Consider the following 20,477-nt stretch of genomic DNA (forward strand, 5'->3'; position numbering starts at 1 on the left):
AATGGGCCACTGGAGGCATCAGGGCAGGAGCAGAGAGCATTGGCCCAGTCAGACCCCACTTAGGAAGATGGAGAGAAAGGCAGTGGGTGGAGGGACATGCTCTAAGGGCATAAGGCAGGGGGTGATGAAGACCTCATCCAGGGCAGGCGCCCAGGGAATGGAATGAATGGGACAGACCCAAGAGGCAAGTGAAAGGGTGCACAGAATAGTCAGGCCTCTGTGATTCCCACATGGAAGGGAAGCATAAGTTTAGGGAAGAAGGAAACCCTGGGGTTTCCTGCCCCAGAGACTGCTGTTATTAACTGAATGTAGAAGCACGGGAGGGCGAGCCTGGCTGCAAGTGCGTGCACAGCGGCTGCCTGGGGGAGTGAGGCTGCAATGGCAAGTCCGGTTTGGGGCATGCCGAAATGAAGGCTATGGTGAGCCAACCACATGGAGCAGACAGATGCTGCTGGAGGTCAGGTTCAACGACACACCTGCTTCTCAACCATGCTAGGAGCACACCATGAAAGAGCCAGGTGGACACACAGAAGCACACCATGCTTTCCGGGAAGAATGCCTGTCTCACAGGCCAGCTCAGCGTGGCCTCTGGAAGTGCTCAGGGAGGGCTGGGATGGGCACAGCTGGTGGAACAGCCCTCTGCTCAGTCGGCCCCTTGGGGCCACAGCATTAGCCTTGCCCCAGGGCTCTGTGTCTGCTGGCAGGGCCTTGCCATCGAGCCCCCCAGTGTGGTCTGACCCCTGCCATCCAACGGGCTGGTTAGTGGCTATTTATGACGTCTTTACTCAGGGACTTCGCTAGGGTCCTGGTCTTCTTAGGCATTTTTGGTTCCCATAGACCAGGGACCCAGTCTCTCTACCTCGTCTCATCAGGAATTCCGACCCTCTTCAGAGATGCCCTGAGGGGGGCTTCCTCTCTCCAGGGTCCTGGCTGTCACCTCTCCCACACGGGGACAGCAGGCAGAGTCAGCACTACCTGCTACCGAGGGCCACACCCTTCTCATCCTGAGGCTTATGGCCACCTCAGGGATACGTCCCCTGGGTCCCAGCAGAAAAATGATTTGCCCTTGACAGGCCCCACCCCCTGGAAGTGATCAGCAAAGAAGGCGGCACAATTCAAGTCTACCTTGGTTCCAACATACCTCACAGTGTGCTGGCCCCGGAAGTACTGTTGGATTGTCAGCGCAGCTTGTCTCTCTCGGAGGAACTTTTTCCTCTGCAGCCAGCCACGGACGTGCTTCTGTATCAGAACACAGCCCTGCCTCAGTTTATCTAAGCGGAGTTTCTCCAGATAAGCCACTTGCCCTGCTCTGAAGAAAATTTTGGTTTTACCGAACTGGTACTGGTTAGAGTCCTGGAAGAGAAAAACAATATGATCAGAAACAAAATCTTTTCAGATTTTCTAGAGTATTTAGAAAAGATGTTTAGAGATTCAAAGGTGCCAAAAACATAGATATTTTTACATATCTGTTCTTTGACATAAAGCAGAAAAACTCTGACTGTGATCTAGAAATGTGCATTTTGACTCGTTTGTTTAAAGCCGCTTTGGGGGAGAAATGGACGTGAGGTGGAGGCGTCTGCCCACCTGTTAGGGGGAGGGCCATGCCTCCGTGGTGAAGGTCAGCGGGGGGCCCTCGGGGAGCTGCAGACTCCCTTGTGTGGCTTCCACCGAGGGGCAGGGCACCTGGAAACGCTTCCTTCGGCCTCACGCTGGCTTCTCTGTGCTGCCCCCTCCTGGCCGGCCGTGGTAACTCCTTCCCCATCTCGCTCCCATCACAGCCCACTGGCTGCTTCAGCAACCATCTAAACTCACGCTGAGTGCCGTGCCTGGAACCCCCCGCGTAGGGACTGTCTAGTTGGCTGTGCAACATAAACCAGGCCCGTGGGAGAGCTCTGGAATGTGGGGGAACAAGGCAGGACAGGAGGGCACTGGTGGTTCGAGTTCGGGTCTCGAAGGAGGCCCCTCCTGTCAGGAAATTGTGCCCTGGGAGCGTGTCTGCTCTGACCTCCGGAGCACACACTAATGCTTAGGGCGCACCTTCTTTCTTCCTCGCCATTCAGGACAACTGTAGTGCAGAGACTGAGGCAAAGCCGAGGAAACGTGTTCAGAGGTGAACAAGACTGACCTGGATGAGCCTGTGTAAAGCCGCTTTGCAGACCTCCTTTTTGTCGCTGAACGAAAGCTCCTGCTTGGTCATGAGGATGCCGTAGCGGCTGTAGAACTCGATGTAGGTCCACCTGGAAAGTCAGAGCGGATCTAAGGGGTGTGCCAGAGAGGGAGGGGGTCAGGTCTGTGGATCTAGTGGCCTTAGTTGTTGCTGCTGGCAGGGTGGGGTCTGTCCTGGGGACGATGGCACTGACCTCTGACCCCCTTCCCTGCTGGGACCCCACCCAAATCTCCTGCTGGGCACCCCTGTCTGCAACCTGGACTGTTTTTGTTAACTCTCCGCTCCACCAATTGTCCTTCCGTCTCCAGCCCCAGGTCCCTTTCCCAGGCGCACTGGGAGGCAACGGGTGACCCCCACTGGCAGCTGAGATGGGTGATGGGGTGGGGATCACGCCTGCCTCTGCCTGCGTATCACCCTCTCTGGTCCTCCCACAGCACAGTGGGACAAATCTCGGGAGCATCTTATGAAAGTACGTGACAGAATCCATGGCCACCCCTCCCTTGGTTCTCAGTACAGACCTGAAGTTGGGCACTCTTCCCCCAAACAAGGGCGACACCGTACCTGGATGGGTAGCTCTGTGCGCTGATGCGAATTGTTTCCAAAACGCCACAGGCTCGCAGCTGCTGGACAATTCTTTTGGAGTCAAACCTTAAGGAAGACGATTTTATAATGCATTAAGCCATCATACACAATGATAACACCCACAAAGAGTGTAGCAGCGCTGCCTAGACCATGAGCTCCAGGAGCAGGACTGTCTCTGCAACGCACATGCCACTCGCACAGCAGCTCTGTGATACAGCTCAGAAAGCTGAGGATGCCGAGAAAGGAGCGACTGATTCTGACGCAGGTGACAGGGAGAGGGCCTGTGGGGGAATGGCCGTTGGGTTGAGTTTCGAATGACAACAGAGTAGAAGAAATGTTCAAGCTGACCTCATCCTGGAGCCTGTCTGATGCTTGGGTTCCCTTTACAAGACACCCAGCAGGTGGCCCTCGGGTGACCCACAAACACTCACCACCTCCATGGACAGTGCCTCCCCTCAGACACCTCTTAGCTCTGGTCTGCTGAGAGGGACTCCAGAGCCTCCATTCATGGGTCTGGGGCCCTTCCCCGGGGCCCAGGGAACAAGTCTAAAGTTCTCTCCTGCCATGCTGGAGGGTGAAACCTGTGACCCCTCGACAGCCTTCCTCCTTCAAACTCACACAAACTCTTTTATCATCAAGGATTGTGTTCTGGCTTCCTCAGTTGCATAAACTTCAAGTGTAGACTGCCCTTTCAAAGCTGGCTGCTTTACCTACTGCTAGAGACAAGGTGGCTTAGCCAGAGGGGTCTTGCTAACGTTACATATGAAGGGCAGGACTGTTTGGAATCAGAAACAGTAAAGTTCAAGTCCATTGTAGGCACACTCCCCAACATCAAGACGGACACACTGGTTGCTCAGTGCTTTCCCTCCCTGCCTCATGAGAACACTTACTCAAAGGGCAATTTCTCATCGTTCGGCTTGATGCAGCGCACGTAGTGGGGCGTGGTTGCGTTGAGGGTCTCCATGAGCAAGGACAGAGAGCTGCGGAACTAGGAGGCAAAGTCGGAAAACGGATGTCATGCTGCCATGTAGTGCTTACGTCAAGGCAAAACGGGAAAAAGAAGCACCTCTCCTTGGTAAGAGGAAAAGTCACCTTCACGCAGAAGCATCTGCTATGAAAGGGTTCCCCCTGTGACTGTGATCACTAGTGCACTCTGCTGCTCCGCCCGACATCCCCACAGAGCAGAACATGGAGGAAACCGTGCTGCTGTGCACACGGGCAGTTTGCTTGGGCGTATGCGGGAGTTATAACGATGATGAACTGCTGCTTTTCTTTGCTTTTGTGTTTACACTGCATTTGAGGAAGCCTGATGCCCACACCCAGGCCTGGAATGGGGGTCCGTGCCCAGCTCCCTGGGGGCCTGGCCTGAACCCGGGGCCCCAATCACCCTCAGACACTCCCCCGGTACCTTGTTCCCCACTGTGGTCCGGAGCTGCTTGTTGTTTGGCTTGATGACTTGCTTTGCAGATTTCATCGTGATCGCTGAGCCAAAAGGGGAAGGAGGACCCGGATTTTCTTGGAAAAACTTGGCACACAGGTGAAACTGGAAAGGGCAGAGAGGATTCCAATGTCCAGAAATGCTCACCCACAGGCCTCAGCTGGTACAAGCCAAACACGTGGTCATGACAAGCCCATCTCAACCAGTGGAGGGTCAAGTGACAACCTTGGCCAATCTCCACATCAAATCTCAATCCCACAAGCGGATCGCTCTCACTTGGGACGACTGTGGCTTCTTTCCCAGGAATGGGAGCGGAGAATGTCTACACGTGGGGATTGCTCAGTGCCAGGCCAGTGGGGACATTCACAATGCCACCTCTGGGCCTTGGCTCACCTTGTTTCTGCACCTGGAATCTCCTCCCGCCCACCCCACGTGCTCACGCCCACAGACGCAAACCTGACTCATCACTTGAGGTTTTGTTAAAATGTTTTTCACCCCACCCCCTCTGAGCTATCTTAATTTTTTATTTGTACCTCTTTTGAGTCACTTGTTACTTTCTACTTTGCATCATTTGCTTCTTTAAATGTTATCTTCTTCCACAGAATGAACTCCCCCCCCCCCTTTTTTTTTTAATCAGGCATTCATCTCCTTCAGGGCAGAACCCCTCCCTGCCTGATGTGTCCTCATGACCGCTGTGGGAGGAGTCGATCTAAAACTCCTGCGTCTCCAAAAGCTGAGCAGGGAGGCCCGTCTGTGCTTCCTTGAAATCTGCCTCGCCTCCCTGACCGGCCCTTGGCTAAGCTTGTGGGGGAGGAAACAACTGGCGAATTAAGTCACTGAGTTTTGCACACAAGATGCAGGCCGCCATGCTGAATTCTCTAGTGTCAGTCAGTTTAGTAACGGAGGGAGTCACGCCCTTCGATTTATTTCCGATCCTTAGAGGAAGTGCCCACACTCATCTGGGAAGTGGTCAAAATACTCCAACGTCAACAAAGGACTCGGATCTTTTCAAAGAAGGAAAATAAATAGGATAACCAAATCTTCACAAAGACGAAGGCCTACGAAATAGCCTTACTCCCAGATTTTATTTAATAAGGGAGTGTTTAACGAGGAAACAGGAGAGCCAGAAGTCATTCTTTACTGACCGTACCCAGTACCCATCGCACAGAACCGTGGCTTCGAGGAGCTCCATGCCCCCAGCAGCTGTCCCTCCCTGTGTGGTTCCCTCTCCCTTGCGCTCGGGTTTTCCTCGTGCACTTAGTGCTGCCTGCCCCGCACGGGGCACCTGTCTGCCTTGCTCCCTGCCGCATCCCCAGAACCTGGGACAGTGCTTGGCACACGGTGGGTGCTGCGTAACTACAGGGCGGGCAAAAGTCGGTTTATAGTCGTTCGTATAGAAAATAGTGCAATACTTAATAAGTAATAGTACAAGAATAAACTCGGTATTTTGTGCCCTCACAACCGCAAACCTACTTTTCCCCACCCTGCATTGGGGCAGGAAAATGGATAAAATGTGAGCTGTGGTTCTTTAAGTGGTGGTTGTATCAGCTGTTCTTCTCTGTCGTCTGTACCATTTGATTTCTTAGTGGAGATTTGCATGTTTTCAGAAGCAAGAACCATATTTTACGCCAATTCTAAGACTGTTTAAATAGCTTTCTTTGTTATGTCTGGTTTGCAATTTGTCACTGCAGGATGGCACACACACACACACACACACACACATGCACACCTCTGCCTCTCTCTGATACACAGCTCCATGCACGTCACAGCCAGGAATGCAGGGCAGTAATTACCCCTTAGGACCCGACAAACCTTGCTCTCTCTCAGGATTTCAACCAGCACGTCGTAAACAGTGTCTCTGTTCTTTTCCAGGAAACCTTCGCATTTATACTCGACCTATGCAGAGAAAAGGAACTCATTATTTCCAAAGAGACAAGAGCAGATAGCATCTTAGCACCATATGTTTCCTTTCTTTTTAAAGAAAGAATAATGAAGCGGCTATAGAGGCAAACCTCTAGAAAAGAGACTCAGTCTCTGTGGATCGCAGCTACCCCAGTGCATAAGGTTAGGAGCTGGGAATCGACCACTGGATGGGAAGTGCCCAGCTGCCCACTGTCTGGACTGCTCCCGGGCTGCGGACTGCTCTGTGCACTCACTGTCCATTCCCTCTGGCCAAACTGGCCATTCTCTGCAGGATGGGCAGTTAACACACGCCTGGGGCTAAGAAGACCTGGGCTGGGGCTCATGTGGCCTTAGAAGCCACCAGGAGGAGAAAAACCTCAGTGGGTTCAAACCGACATGTTTTCCTGAATCAGCATCAGTGGGGTAGAAGGAAAAAAAAAAGCCTGACCTCCTGGCTGCAGAGCTTCCGAGGGCCACCAAAGCCCTCAGAGCCAGGTTCAGGGTGGGCCAGTGTTTGGGCCGACTTCAGAAAGCTCTCCAGCAGCCCCGTCTGGTCCGTCAGGCCTCTGGGACCCCTCAGTGACCACATACCCGGGGTGGGGGGCTGCTCAAACATTCAGACCCCCAAGGTTTATGCCTCTGAGTCATATATTTTAATACATAATATATATTCTCCATAAATTGAAAAAATATATGTTAAAATATGAATGTTAGCTGTGAGGAGAGAGGCTGTTGGTGGTGCTGGAACCCTGAGGCAGAGAGGCTGTCCCTCCGGGTGAGGGAGTGTGCTCGCCGGTGCAGAGTCTGGGTTGCGAGCCAGGGTCACGCGTGGTCTGTAAATACGCCCTTGTAAGGAAATACCTGGACGCTTGTACAAATTCCTCCAGGCTGGCAGTGTGAGCCACCAGTCTAAACAGGCAAAGCTGTAACAATCTAGCGCTTTCTCAGTGCAGGGAGACCATCTGTGGGGACGGCGTCACCGGGAGCTGGGGGCTCTGTGGGGAGCTCGGGGCCGAGGGAAGCTGTGCTGACGGGGATCTGAGCGGGGCTGCCTCGTGTTCACGGCGAGCCCTCCCCCTCGGCTGACGGAGCTGAGCCATAAGCTGCCCTTATCGTGCGTGCAGCTTCTCCCCAACGGCCGCGGTCCTCCCCACGTCCTGCACGACTTCTTCCAAGACGGACGTGTCGGAATGCCGGGTGATGGAATTAAATGTTACAGAGGGCCCCCTGAAATAAACCCCATACGTGCTCTGCGTGAAGCCTGACCCTCCCCTCCTGTTCCCCATGGGACCCCAGATGGGAAACTGCAAAGGTCGGCTGGAAAACATAACTTGACGTATCATCTTTCATTTCACATGCACCTTCTTCAGAAGCCCAATCTGTAGCTCGGAGCACTGAGAGGCTGTCACAGTTAACAGTGACCCTCGCCCTCGGGGGCTGTCACGGCTTCCCAGCTGGTGGTCCCCTCCCAGGCCCTCAGTCACGCAGGTGCAACCCGCAGAGGCTGACCCACGGCACAGCCTCTGGGACGGACAAGCACAGGCCAGTGCCAGGGTCCTCAGGCACCATCCGGGCCACTTAAAGTGACACCCAGCTGAGCACAGGAGTTTCCTTGGGAAAGGAAAACGAGATGAGAACCCATGTTCAGGACGGGTGGTTGTGGTGGTTTGTCTTTTTCCCCTCTCCTACAGAGTGGGGCAAAAGTGGGCTTACAGACATTCATATGGAGAATAAGACAATATTAATAAATAGTAATACAAGAATATACTCTGTGTTTTGTGTAGTCACAACTGTAAACTCACTTTTATCCACCCTGTATTTTGTAAGTGCTTTCTGAAATGTCATTTTTTAAAAAATAATTTTCTTTTTCTTAGGGTAATATTTGTTTCATTAAAAAATTGAGATAAAGAAGACAACAAAGACCACCTAGAGAACCCATCCTCTTCAGCCAACCGACATTACCATATGATACATATATTACAACTTAATAATATAGAAAAACCTCAATAAAGATGTAGTTTTTGTTATGAGAAACAATTACACTGTCTTGATTACAACAATTTCATGGAGAAAATAAAACGGTAAGAGGTTAATGAATTCACAATAAATCCAAATTCAGAAATGAGGTCCACGGGCAACATGTTTATCTTGTATTTCGTGATAAAACAAACCGACATTTGTTGATTTGTACACAGGCACCCTCCGTCCGAGCCCCGTGCTGAGTGTGACTCGCCAGGAGCAGCGTGCCTGCCTGCGCCACCCTCTGGCTCCGCCCAGACGCGCACTGTACCTTATCCGCAAAGTGCTGGATGACGAAGGATGTAGTGGACATTCTGGGCTTCTCAAACAAAGAGTTCTTGTTGATGAAATTATTATACAGCTTTTGAAGCCAGTTTTCATCACTTCCATGTGGTAACTGGAAGAGAAAGCGAACCAAGTAGCGAGTAAAGAAACGAGAGGTGAAAGATGAGTACAGATGTGAAAACGAGTTCATTCTTTCTTGTTTAAAGGGCTTTTAAAAAGTTTTTCAATTACAGGTGACATGCAATGCTGTGTGGGCTTCAGGTGTATGGCTCAGTGATCGGACAGTACGAAAGTAAGCGATCACCCCGCTGAATTCACTACCCTTCAGACACCATCCCAGTTATCATAGTGCTACTGATTATCTTCCCTGCACTGCACTCACACCCCGGGTCTGCTCTGTAACTGCCACTCTGTACCTAATCTCCTCACCTCTTCACCCAGTCCCCCAGCCCCCTCCCCTCCAGTAACCACCAGTTCCCTCTGTGTCAGTGAGTCTGTTTCTGTTTTGCTTGTTCATTTTGTTCTTAAGATTCCACGTATCAGTGCAATCATAGGATATTTATCTTTTTCTGACTTGCTTCACTGAGCATAACACCTTCTAGGTCAACCCATGCTGTCACGAATGCGCAATTTCATTCTTTTTTATGGAAAAGTGCTCATTCTGATACCTAGGACCTTAGAGTGATCGGCTTTAGATCCTCGACTCCTTCCTTGAAGCAACTCTAGGCATGAATCTGTCATTGAGCTCAACAGTCTTTAAAGTGATTTTATTTTTTATTTATTTACTTTTCTTTTTAAAAAAGGTTTTATTTATTTTCAGAGAAAAGGGAAGGAAGGGAGAAAGAGAGGGAGAGAAACATCAATGTGTGGTTGCCTCTCATGTGGCTCCCACTGGGGACCTGGCCTGCAACCCAGGCATGTGCCCTGACTGGGAATTGAACCGGCAACTCTTTGTTTCAGAGCCCACGCTCAATCCATTGAGCTATACCAATGAGGTCCTAGAGTGATTTTAAATGGATACGTCAAAGCCCCTTTAGAACAAAATGTTATAAACTAAAAGGAAATGGTCATATAGTGACTTAAGAAAGATTTTATTTTTGCAAAATTGACAGTATTTTCATATTTTTTCCAAAAGAAGTCCCAAGTTTCAGGAAAAAGAAGCATGTATTCCTTTACATGAATGTGATTTTAATTTCAGTTTTATGGGGAAAGACTGGTGCCTAAATGGAGTTTTCCCCGCCCCAGCCCCCAGGAAGACAGTTTTTCTTTTGTTTTACTGCCTAATGAGTAACCACCTCCTGGCCCTGAGTGAGATCTTACTTCCTCAAACTCAGCTGGTTGCAAAACTTGTTTTTGATACTGGTGAATTTAAAGCTACCAAGTGTATTCAACCTGAACGCTGCGGCTCTGACACCCCATTGGGTTCCCACGACTCCTGCGCACTTCCCTGGGGCACCGGTCGCCTGGGCAGTCTGCGGCTTCCTGGAGCGACCTTGGAAGGAGCGCACTGCTAGGCTGACTCACTGTAAAGCTGCTCCTCCCAGAGGGACAGAAGGAGAGAACGCCTCTGAGAGACCTCTCCTCTCCAAGTGTATGGTGTGGATCTTCCAGCAGCACCTCCCGATGGATGACTCACGGAATCAGGAAGGAAAGGGAGAGTCACTTCTTGTTATTCATTAACAACTGGCGTGGGGGTCACCTGCTCTTTCCACGTCCACTCTGCACACACCTAGGGACACCCTCAAAGGGCACCTCCTTGCTGGACATGACCTAAGAGGTCACGCATCTTACCCAAGGGCGGGCTATACATGCCGAGGGTGGGAGGCTTGCCTCCCTCTCCGGTTCCTGCTCTGGGCTGCTGACCCAGCACTGATAGCCAACCAACTGGATCACCCGTCAGGAATTTACATGTACATTTTTTAAAAATCCACTTTACAATATGCTTATCTATTACTACTCACAAGTTGAAAAAAAATTAAAAGTTACCAAGCATTCTTCATCCAATAACTCCAAAATGCCCATTTTCGCTTCAATCAGGTCAATAACTGGTTGATTGTCATAAAAATCTATCAGAGTCCAAGGAATATCTTCCTTCATGTATTCTTCTTGTTCAAGTTTAAAGACATGCTGGGAGTCCAGAAGTTAATACAGAAAGCAAAACAGAATATTAAAGTGTGCTTCTGAAGAGCAGGATGCCAGCTTTTGGAGAGTGTAGACACACGACAGATTTGCAATGCTTACGGGGGACCCAGAGGTGCAGGCTAAGCCCTTCTCCATGATCAATGCCACTGAGTTCCTATTTCGGGTTTAGACATCATCCTCTTGCCCAGTGTGAGTGGGTGCCTGCATCCTGTCACCTCCGGCCCCACAGGCCCTCAGGGTGGCCCTGGGGGCCCTCCCTGCTCACGGGCACCGCTGCCATCCAGGACAGAGCCATCCCACCTGAGAATGCGGGCTAGGGGGCAGTGTGAGGAGACAGCAACTGGGAGAGCTTTGCTCACTAGTCGCTCAGCTTTACGGGTACCAGGGAGGCTTCCCAGAGGGCTGGCTCAGGCTCATCCTGGCTGCAGGTGGCAGGAGGGGCCGGGGCAGCAAGGAGAGAGCCTCCCACAGGAGAATCCAGTGGGAGCGGCACAGACGCACAACGGGGGACTGAGAACCAGAGGGTGCTCGCACAGGCCAAAGAAGGAGCACAGCAGTGAAGGGGCGGTGGGAATGCACAGTAAGATGGAAGGGTGGGGGCACACAAGACCCTCACGTGCCCTAGAGAATTCTGTCCCTGGAGCCCTTTCCTAGGGCAGCGAGGACCCAGGCAGGGGGGCGGACGAGTGAGGGAGGACCATGATGAGACCTGGAAGGAGAGCTAGGCTTGTGGGGTTGGGGGGATGCCTCTGAGGGCAGGACTGGAGGCAGAGAGGCCAGTCAGGGCTCAGTTCTGCCGTGGCTGGACATTCAGAGGGGGGCATGGGGACTCTGGGGGAGGGAGTTGGCCAAGAGCCACAAGTGAGGACAAACGTTAGAACACTGGGTTCACGTGGTGAACAGAAAGGAGCATGGAGGGCAAGGAGGCCACAGGGAAGGTAGGTGGCAGGTTCGCTTTGTCACTGGTGAGCCCGCTGGGGCCACCAGATGCAGGGGTCCAGCAGCAGCCAGACTTATGAGGCAGGAGCTAGGAGACAGTCCTCACCAGGGCTTTCATGCTGCCTTTTAAGGTACTACCCCTATTAGGAGGCTTTGCATATTGACAGAGAACTCAAAACCAAAATTAAATAAGGAAAAAGGAGAAAGTGGAAAAGGAGGGAGAGCAGGAGGAAAACGGAATTGCAGCTTCCGATGTGCTACCTTCGGGGGGGTCTTGCCTGCGCATTCTTTGGAGGCGTGTGGCAGACGGCATGGCCCTGCAGCCCTGGGCAGGGCTGACCTGCAGGTGTGCACGTGAGCTGTGCTGCACGTCTACTCGGAATGAACCCTTGTTGTGGTTATTAAATGCTAATGGTCCAGGGAGCCCTTGAGAATGCTAATGAGACAGAAAGTTGCAACAGGGTGAAATTTCATGTTTATACATGGTAAGGAAAGGACAGAAAAGGAACTCTTACTGAATGTGATTCAACATTAGGCCTTCTCACAGCAATGGGAGGCAGAAAGGAGACTGAGGCTCAGAGAGCCAAGGCCCCAGAGGAAGCAGGTGGCAGAACTGAGATTCCAGCCCAGTTCAGTTACGGCAAACGTCCCTACTCTGACTTCTGGTCAGGATGGAGGTGTAGGCAGACACACTTCACCTCCTCACACAACCACGGAGAGAGTTACAACTATTTCTCAAAACAAATAACAGCCAGAATCATCAGAAAATCGAGCTGTATGTAAATCGGATAACCAAGGATTTATAGAAGCCACATTCATCCAGATGGGTAGGAGGGATGGAGTTGCAGAGACAGGAGGAGAGGCAGTGGCAGTGGCGGCGGAGGTAGAATGGGCGGTCCCACATTCACGTGTGGTGGATAAAAATCAGGAGGGACAACTGGGGAGCAAGTGATCCCAGCCCCAGGCCAGACTGCACGGCCCAGGGTTCCAGCACCAGGAAGATAAAGCCCCATAACTTCTGGCTGTAAAAACCAGTGGGTGTTGGGGTGGTGGAAGAAACTGCTGGATTTTCAGGAGAGTTTGTTTAAAGGGCCTGCATGGACTTATAATGTACTTACAATCCCACTCTGGGATTCACCACCAGGGCAACAGCTGGAAGGGCACCAGTTGCATATGGGCAGTGGCTCCATACGAAATGGAGCAAGTGCTGGGCAACCCCCCAGAAGTCAGGCAGCAGCACAGCGCCCTCTCCGAGCCCTCCCCTCACACAGAGCCACAAAGGGGTGAAGTGGGTTGCCCCACCTAGTCATTACCTAAGGCTCTACCCCACACAATTTACAGGTGCCTTTTATAGAAAGTCAAAGCAGCTCTACCAATTACACAGAAACAAACATAGGGAGGCTGCCAAATCGAGGAGACAAAGAAGTGTGGCCCAAATGAAAGAACAGAACAAACCCCAGAAAAAGAACTAAATGAAATGGAGATAACCAACCTATCAGATACACAGTTCAAAACACTGGTGACCAGGATGCTCACAGAACTCATTGAGTATGACAACAAGATAAAGGAAGAAATGAAGGCTACAACAAGTGAAATAAGGAAAAACCCACAGGGAACCAACAGTGGAGGGGAGGAAGCTGAGAATCAAACCAATGATCTGGAACACAAGGAAGGAATAAGCATTCAATCAGATCAGCAGGAAGAAAAAAATAATTCAAAACAATGAAGATAAGCTTAGGAACATCTGGGGCAACTTCAAATGTACCAACATCCAAATCATAAGGGTGCAAGAAGGAAAAGAGGAAGAGCAAGAAATGGAAAACTTATTTGAAAAAATAATGAAAGAAAACTTCCCTAATTTAATGAAGGAAATAGCCATGCAAGTCCAGGAAGCACAGAGTCCCAAACAAGGTGGACCCAAAGAGGACCACACCAAGACACATCATAATGAAAATACCAAAGGTTAAAGGTAAAGAGAGAATCTTAAAAACAGCAAGAGAAGAGTTACCTATAAAGGAGTTCCCATAATATTATCAGCTGGTTTCTCAAAAGAAACTTTGCATGCAAGAAGGGGCTGGCAAGAAGTATTCAAAGTGATGGAAAGCAAGGACCTACAACCTAGATTACTCTATCCAACAAGGCTATCATTTAGAATGGAAGGGCAGATAAAGTGCTTTCCAGACAAGGTAAAGTTAAAGGAGTTCATCAGCAACAAGCCCTTATTACATAAAATGTTAAAGGGACTTATCTAAGAAAAAGAAGAAGATCAAAACTATGAACATTAAAAGGGCAACAAATTCACAACTATCAACAGCTGAATATAAATAACAAACTAAGCAAACAACCAGAACAGGAATAGAATCACAGAACTGGAGATCACATGGAGGGTTATCAGCTGGGAGGTGGAGGGGAGAATGGGGGAAAAGGTACAGGGAATAAGAAGCATAATTGGTAGGTACAAAATAGATGGGGGGGTTAAAAATTGTACAGGAAATGGAAAAGCCAAAGACCTTATATGTACAACCCACTGACACGAACTAAGGGGTGGGGACCCTGGAGAGAAGAGGGTACTGGGTGGAGGGGAGCAGGGGGGAAAATTGGGACAATTGTAATAGCATATTCAAAAGTATATGTATTTGAAAAGCCCATGCTCTCCATGATGTCATATTACTTTTTCTTCGGGTGTGTAGGAGAAGCTGAACTTCGAAAGGCAAGTGGGAGAGTTCACCAGGTAAAGGTGAAGGGGAGGGAAAAGGACAGGAGCAGCAGGTGGGTTACAGCAGACAGAGCAGCAGGTGCAAAGATACAGAGTTTCACAAGGACGTGGAGGCTTCAGGAAACGAAATCATTTTTTTCTGGCTGCATAGGGAAGTCTGAATCCAAGAAGGACAGATGAGGAACTACTGGAACTGAAAAGTTGGCAGATGGCTCCAAAAAGATAAAATAGGAGGGTGGGAGGGTGTGATTTCGAGATATGGCCACAAGGTGGTGCAGCGAGGCAGCGTGCGGCTCCTGGACTGGCTCCTGGACTAACCAGAACTTGAAGGGTAAGAAGCCTGATTGTGCCGCTCCCCACCCTCCTGAGCACAGAAGGCCGAGAATGAGTTTTAGGGCAGGAAAGTCACCTACCAGATTAAACTGCTGTTGCAGCTTTTCATTAGCATAATTGATGCAAAACTGTTCGAAGCTGTTCACATCAAAGGTTTCAAAACTGAAATACAGTTTAAACAAGTTAAAATGTAACTTTGAGGACACATATATTCATTGGTCAGTATTTTTGGACAAAGGTCATAGCTTAAAAGTTTGCTATGTTTTCTGAAAGTGCTAAATACACCTGAAAGCTCGGCAGTCAGTTTATAAACCAGCTCTTCCCAGGCTGCCTCAGAAGGAACCTGGTACGTACAAAACACCCACCCCGAGGCGGGCGCTTAAACAGCCCACGCAGTAAGTGGCAGGTGTCATTCCGTTTACATGGCGGCTCTGGCAGCCGTGTCATCACCGTCACTTGACAGGTGAGGAAATAAGACTCCAGAGGTCAGGCAACTTGCCTAACTGAGGTCACACTGCTAGCACCAGGATGCTGTGAGCCTGCCTGCCTCGGACACCTGTGCGTTCGGTAAGAAAAGCAGTGCTCTTGGATTCCCTGCCCGCTGCCTACTGAGGCACAGTTCTGCCTCCCCCAGGGTGCTCTCATGGTCCTTGGAAGAAGAGAACAAGGTTACTGGATGCCTATAGCCCAGCAGACCCCGTCAGGCCCAAGACAGATGGGCCCTGCCTCCACTTTCAGACTCTCAGCAGCTTCTCCGGAGCTGCCCGGGGTTCGTGCTTGAGGGCTGAGGAGGGCAGGTGGCAGACACAGGATGCAGGCTGGAGAGCAGGCAACCGTCAGCTGTGTGGGACCCTGGCGAACAGGATTGTCCACGGGGCAGCTGCGACTCAGCTCCAGCCACTGCAGCCTCAGATTAGTGCAGGCCGGGATGCTGGATCACCTGATTCTCAAGAGAAGCCAGAAACCTGGACTTTCAGGTGAATTACCCCACTCTGGAAAACATGTTGTTGGCTGAGCAAAACGCAGGCACCACCTTCGGGTGAACGCTCCTGCCAGAAGGAAGTCCTCCCAGGGCTTAGGTGCCGGCATGACAGACAGCGCTCCACCTGACGCTCACACCACCCCAGGCGGGGGGCTGCGGTGACCCCTCGGCCATGCCGGAGGAGACGGTGGCCACCGCAGAGACTGGCAGCCAGCGGAGTGCCAGATGTGCACTGTGACCCCAGCTCTTGGTGCCTCCAAAGCTCTGGTTCTCAGTTGCTCTAATCCCTAGGGCTTCCTGCCCGTGCCAGCCACAGATCCCCTGGGGGTGTCACTTGTCTGAGCCGGCTTGGCTCAGTTTAGACTTCCTGGGCAGGTTAAGGGCCTCAACTTTCTGTACCCAGCTCCAAGGTGACTCTGCAGCCCTGACAGCCCCCTTCCACATGCACTCCGGAGGGTCCAGAGGCGGGACATCATGGATAGGCCAGGGCTGGGCTTGCGGGAGAGTCAAAAGATCCTCCCTGTGCTCCGTGGCCCACAGCCAAGGCCACAGGCAGGGCTTTCTAGAGCAGGTGCAGAATGTCAAGCATCAGGGATTATTTTCCTGACCTTTTCCCACCTTCCCCAGAGCTAAAGTTCAAAACCCATGGGAAGACCTAAATCTATGACTTAGAATGCCAGAAGCACGTTACCTATGACAACACTTCACATTTGAACAATGCTTATGGTTAAGCTGTCTTTACCCAGAGGTATATAGTAAAGGCTAATTCTAAGAACTATTTTAAAGTCCTTATATTTAACTGAGAATATGGAGAAATAAAGCCACAGATAACCCCCTACCCCCACCCCCAGAAAGATGTCTTTACCATTTCTCCCACATGCTCTTTGTAATAACCCTGCAACAAAGACCCATATTACAGATGCAGAAACTGAGCGTCAGACGTTCTGTGACTTTATCAGGGCCACACAACCAGTATACTGCACGCTCCCGCCTGGAGATCTCAGCCCCGGCTCCAGGCCTCCACAGCTCTGGGGCCGGAGGACAGAAACACCCACTGGCTGGAGGACCACAGGCCCTCACGTGGTGCCCGCTGAAACCTCGAAGCCCACAGCCTCACCTTTAAATGTTTTCAATAAGGGTGACTCTTCGTTTGAGGCTGCCTCATTTCTAAGCTAAATGGAGCTCAGCTCCCTCAAAAGTTTCAGGGCTAATCTAGATGAGAGTGATGTGAAAGCATACACCCTAGGCAGTAACATTGTTACTTAAAAAGGGGTGCTCGTTTTTTGGAGGGGTACTGTTAATTCATGGGTGGTCACAGGCATGTCACTTTTACCATGTTTGAAGAGGAATTTAATTTTAAAATTAAAATTTAACACATATCCTAAGAAGTTCTTGTGAATTTATAATTATTCCCAACTCAGGTTTGCACACTTAGCCAAAAAGTTCAAGTCCCGGGACCTGACTCCTGCCCACCTGCCACTCTCCTCACCCACTGCTCCTGGCGCACAGCTGCCCTCCTCTCCTCCCCAACCCAGTTCGCCTCCACACACCCCCCTTCCCTTCGAAGGAACCATCCTCATCTGACTATCCTCCGCCCCCCCCACTGAAACCCGAGTCCCAGAAGGGCAGGGCCACGCATCTATGCTGCCCACTGATCACACCCAGCACCGGGCCTGGCACATGCACACTCCTGGATGAATGAAATAATATCCCCTCAGAATAAAGGTCTGCTTTTAAGACAATTTAAAAGCACAGGAAATAGTAGTGAATAATATATCACCTATTTCTACTACAAAGAGACTATTGTGAAGCAGAACTATTCCTTCTTACAAGTCTACTTAAATTATTACTGGCTGCTCACATTCTTTCTTTTTTTTTTTTTTTTTAGAACAAGGAAAGGTAAATAATTAACTAGACAATCCCAATAATATATCAGTTATTTTGTAACTGTTAACATATACTGTTAATTGGTAGTCACATGGATTAATTTAGGATTTAAATTAAGCAAAATAACTCCCTCGAGGCACCCTCTTTACCGGGGTTCACCCTGGCCCCTCGCCCCCTTCCCCAGAAGGCGGGGAGGCTAGAGCCCAGCCCTCCCCTCTGCACGGGGAGGGGGTTGAGCTGCAGTTTACAGGCCTGGGGGACTGACAGCCCCCTGGTCTGAGCAGAATGCTCTGGGATGCCTTCCATGGGGTGACCTGCCCCTCCTCCCACGGAGACTCCTGGGTTGGTGCTGGGAGGGCAGGGTGTGGGTGTGGAAGGCCGGGTGCCACAGCACCCTCGGAGCCCACCTCCACGCTGGCCTGGCGTTGGGCGCTCGCTGCTCTGGCTCTTCCATGAGCACTTCAGCATGAGTCTGAGCCAGGAGTTAGAAAGCAGGATGGAGCACAGGGAAGAACGAGGAACAAAACTCCAATGTGGGGACTCCTGGGGAAGGGCTGAGGTGAATGTAAGACCCTGGTTACCCAGGAAAGGCCGAGGGTTTAGGTGTGAGGAGGTGGGCTGCTAAGAGGCCAGGGTCTGGGTCCTCCTCCTGCCTGTGAGCTGGGACGAGGTGCAGGGCCCCTGCGACTGTCATCCCCTGGGACACAGGAAAGGTGCCCCAGGATCCATGCCGACACACGGGGTCTCTGTCAGGAGACAGAGGCTGGTGGCAGCCTCACCCTGTGCTGGTCCTCCTAGCGGCCGGGCAACCGAGCAACCTCAAACAAGTTACCGAGCCTTCGAGGCCTCGGCTGCTTCATCTCCAAAAAGGGGTTAACCCCAGCGCTGTTTGAGGAGCAAGTGAGAAAGTGCATGGAAGCCCCAGCATAGCGGCTGGCAGCTGTGAGCTCCGAATGTGGCTCACTGACTGCGCATCTCTGTTTAACACACTAAGTGAGACTCTGCAGCCCAGGAGACTGTGCGTGACACCAACACGTGCAAAAGCTGAGACACCGTCTTCCTGATCTTGTGGAGCACGGAGGGGAAGCCAGCACCAAACCATCCACACACAACAGGCATTCACAGTCAAATGAGGAAAGAGAGGCTCACCGGAGAGAATCTTACCCATAAATGTCCAAAACACCAATAAAAGTGTGCTGCTTGCCTGAAAACCGCAACGCGTGGTTAATTCTCTCCACGAGGAAGTCGAACAGGTGTGCGTAGATCTTCTTGGCCAGCGCGTCCCTGGCGTTGACAGCCTGGGGCCTGGTCATGGGCTTCACCACGGTCTCCGAGGTTGTGATGATTTTGCGGTTGCACAGCCACTGAGCAACCCTGCCGCAGTCCAGGCCCAGGAGCTCACAGAACACCTTCAGGTGACTGTCATCCACCTTTGAAAACAACACAAGCTCTGTCAGGGCCGCCCAGCCACCTGAACCAGCACCAGCCCAGCCAGCTGCTCCACTCTCCCCCCCCACCCCAGCCTCCCGGCTCGGCCTGGGGGAGACGAAGGAGAGCTGGCATGAGAATGACCAGCCTCACCAGACACGACGGTCAGGCCTGGGCACGAAGCAGGAGGGGCCGCAGTGGCGCTGACACTTTTACTGTGTCTTCTTTCCTTCTTCATGTGGGTACTGATGAGAATAGCTAAACCCACACTCCCTACCAAGAATCACTCATATTTGTTGCAGAAGACACACGTAAACTTGCCTTGTGTCTCTTCAACAAGAAAATCTGTCGCAAGTTTACACGGTACTACATCTCCAGAGAGGAAGTCAGCCCCACTGGTGTTTGATTCAGGCGAGTGTCAGGAGGTAGGGGGTGCCCTAACAGCCTGCACCCCCGACCCCTCATTTCCTGGCCTCGCTGGCCACCCCTCCTTTCACTCACTCCCCTTTGGATATCCTGACATTTTTGCTATTTCTCAAACCACACCTCCTGCCTGAGGGCCTTCGTACTTGCCCCTCTGCTCTTCAGATGTCCTCCCCCAGACACAGGCACAGCTCACTCCCTGAAGAGGAGGGGGTGACAGGAGGCGTTTTGTATTGGGTGGGCACTCAGAAGATTTCTCTGAATGCCCTTTGCAAAAACACCTGTCTACCCCCTCCTCCGCCTTTTCCTTCCTAACAGCCCCCACCAGCTGCCGGAGCCTGTGACTGTTTGCTGTGTCTCTGCTCCTCCACGTCTGTCTCCCAGATCATAACCCCATGAGGGGCATCTTGTTTTGTGTTGTTCACTGCTGTTCCTTCAGAGTCTACAATGGTGTCTGGCACATAGTGGGTGCTCAGTAAAATTTGTTGAATAAAAGAAAAACACATAGAAAGTGCATTTTCCCCTCCTCTTTGGTTGCAAGAGGGAGAAAAGCAGGAAGCTTTACTCTTTGAAGGCAACTCATGGAAACCCTTGCTTTCTTTTTCCTGGTAAGCTGGTCTCCCCAGGTGGCCTGCAGTGCCTGGTGCGAAAATGCAAGAGCAGGGGAATCCTGAGACGTCCTACCGATGACCCTCCGGACACAGGACCAGGACGGAGAGACGAGCAAGCCTCTTACACTAACTGTGGACCGCTCGCTGCCCACTGCTGTGATCCGCACATTGCCCAGGTGGAGGATGGCTGCCAGCGTCTTGAAAATGTCCATCTGGAAATCCTTCTTGAAACCTGGAAACAAAAATTTTCCCAAATTAGGAATACTGCATTCTTCTCTTGCTTAGTCACCAGAAAGATCACACACAAATTTCTTTAAGATGGTGCCAAGAGCTGGGAGAGGGCACATGAAGTGGACCCCAGGGCGAGCCTGGCTCACTGTTCTTCCTAGTGTGGCCTGTGCAGATGCACAACGTGAGCTCCATGACCCGAGACGTTTCCCTTTTTGCCGTGGCCACCAGGAAGTTCAACACAAAGATTACGATCCAGGTAACCATTTCATGCCATGTTGCTGGGAGAATCAGTGCTCATTTATTCTGTGATGTGCTTGCTTTATTTTAAATGTGTGTTTTATTTTTCTTTTTTGTTCACAAGCCCCCTGAATTCTTCTTACGGTTGGGTGCTT

At 51.1% G+C, this 20,477-nt stretch overlaps 1 protein-coding gene across 3 annotated transcripts in view; it reads right to left on the bottom strand.

Moving 5' to 3' along the window:
- MYO5C (myosin VC) overlaps positions 1 to 20,477 on the bottom strand; it is an 88,434-nt gene that overhangs the window by 37,751 nt on the left and 30,206 nt on the right. For 2 of the 3 annotated variants that reach the window (XM_036033663.1, XM_036033675.1), the window contains exons 9-19: positions 19,980 to 20,086; positions 18,557 to 18,822; positions 14,604 to 14,685; positions 10,380 to 10,520; positions 8,380 to 8,505; positions 6,000 to 6,083; positions 4,158 to 4,292; positions 3,640 to 3,737; positions 2,729 to 2,815; positions 2,126 to 2,237; positions 1,142 to 1,353 (exon numbers count right to left, since the gene is read on the bottom strand). In XM_036033663.1, the coding sequence (XP_035889556.1) occupies positions 1,142 to 1,353; positions 2,126 to 2,237; positions 2,729 to 2,815; positions 3,640 to 3,737; positions 4,158 to 4,292; positions 6,000 to 6,083; positions 8,380 to 8,505; positions 10,380 to 10,520; positions 14,604 to 14,685; positions 18,557 to 18,822; positions 19,980 to 20,086 (1,450 nt within the window). The remainder of the gene's footprint in view (positions 1 to 1,141; positions 1,354 to 2,125; positions 2,238 to 2,728; positions 2,816 to 3,639; positions 3,738 to 4,157; positions 4,293 to 5,999; positions 6,084 to 8,379; positions 8,506 to 10,379; positions 10,521 to 14,603; positions 14,686 to 18,556; positions 18,823 to 19,979; positions 20,087 to 20,477) is intronic. The other variant, XM_036033667.1, reaches the window with a different exon arrangement.

This window comes from Phyllostomus discolor, chromosome 1 (genome assembly GCF_004126475.2).
Source record: "Phyllostomus discolor isolate MPI-MPIP mPhyDis1 chromosome 1, mPhyDis1.pri.v3, whole genome shotgun sequence".
NCBI classification, from domain to species: Eukaryota; Metazoa; Chordata; class Mammalia; order Chiroptera; family Phyllostomidae; genus Phyllostomus; species Phyllostomus discolor.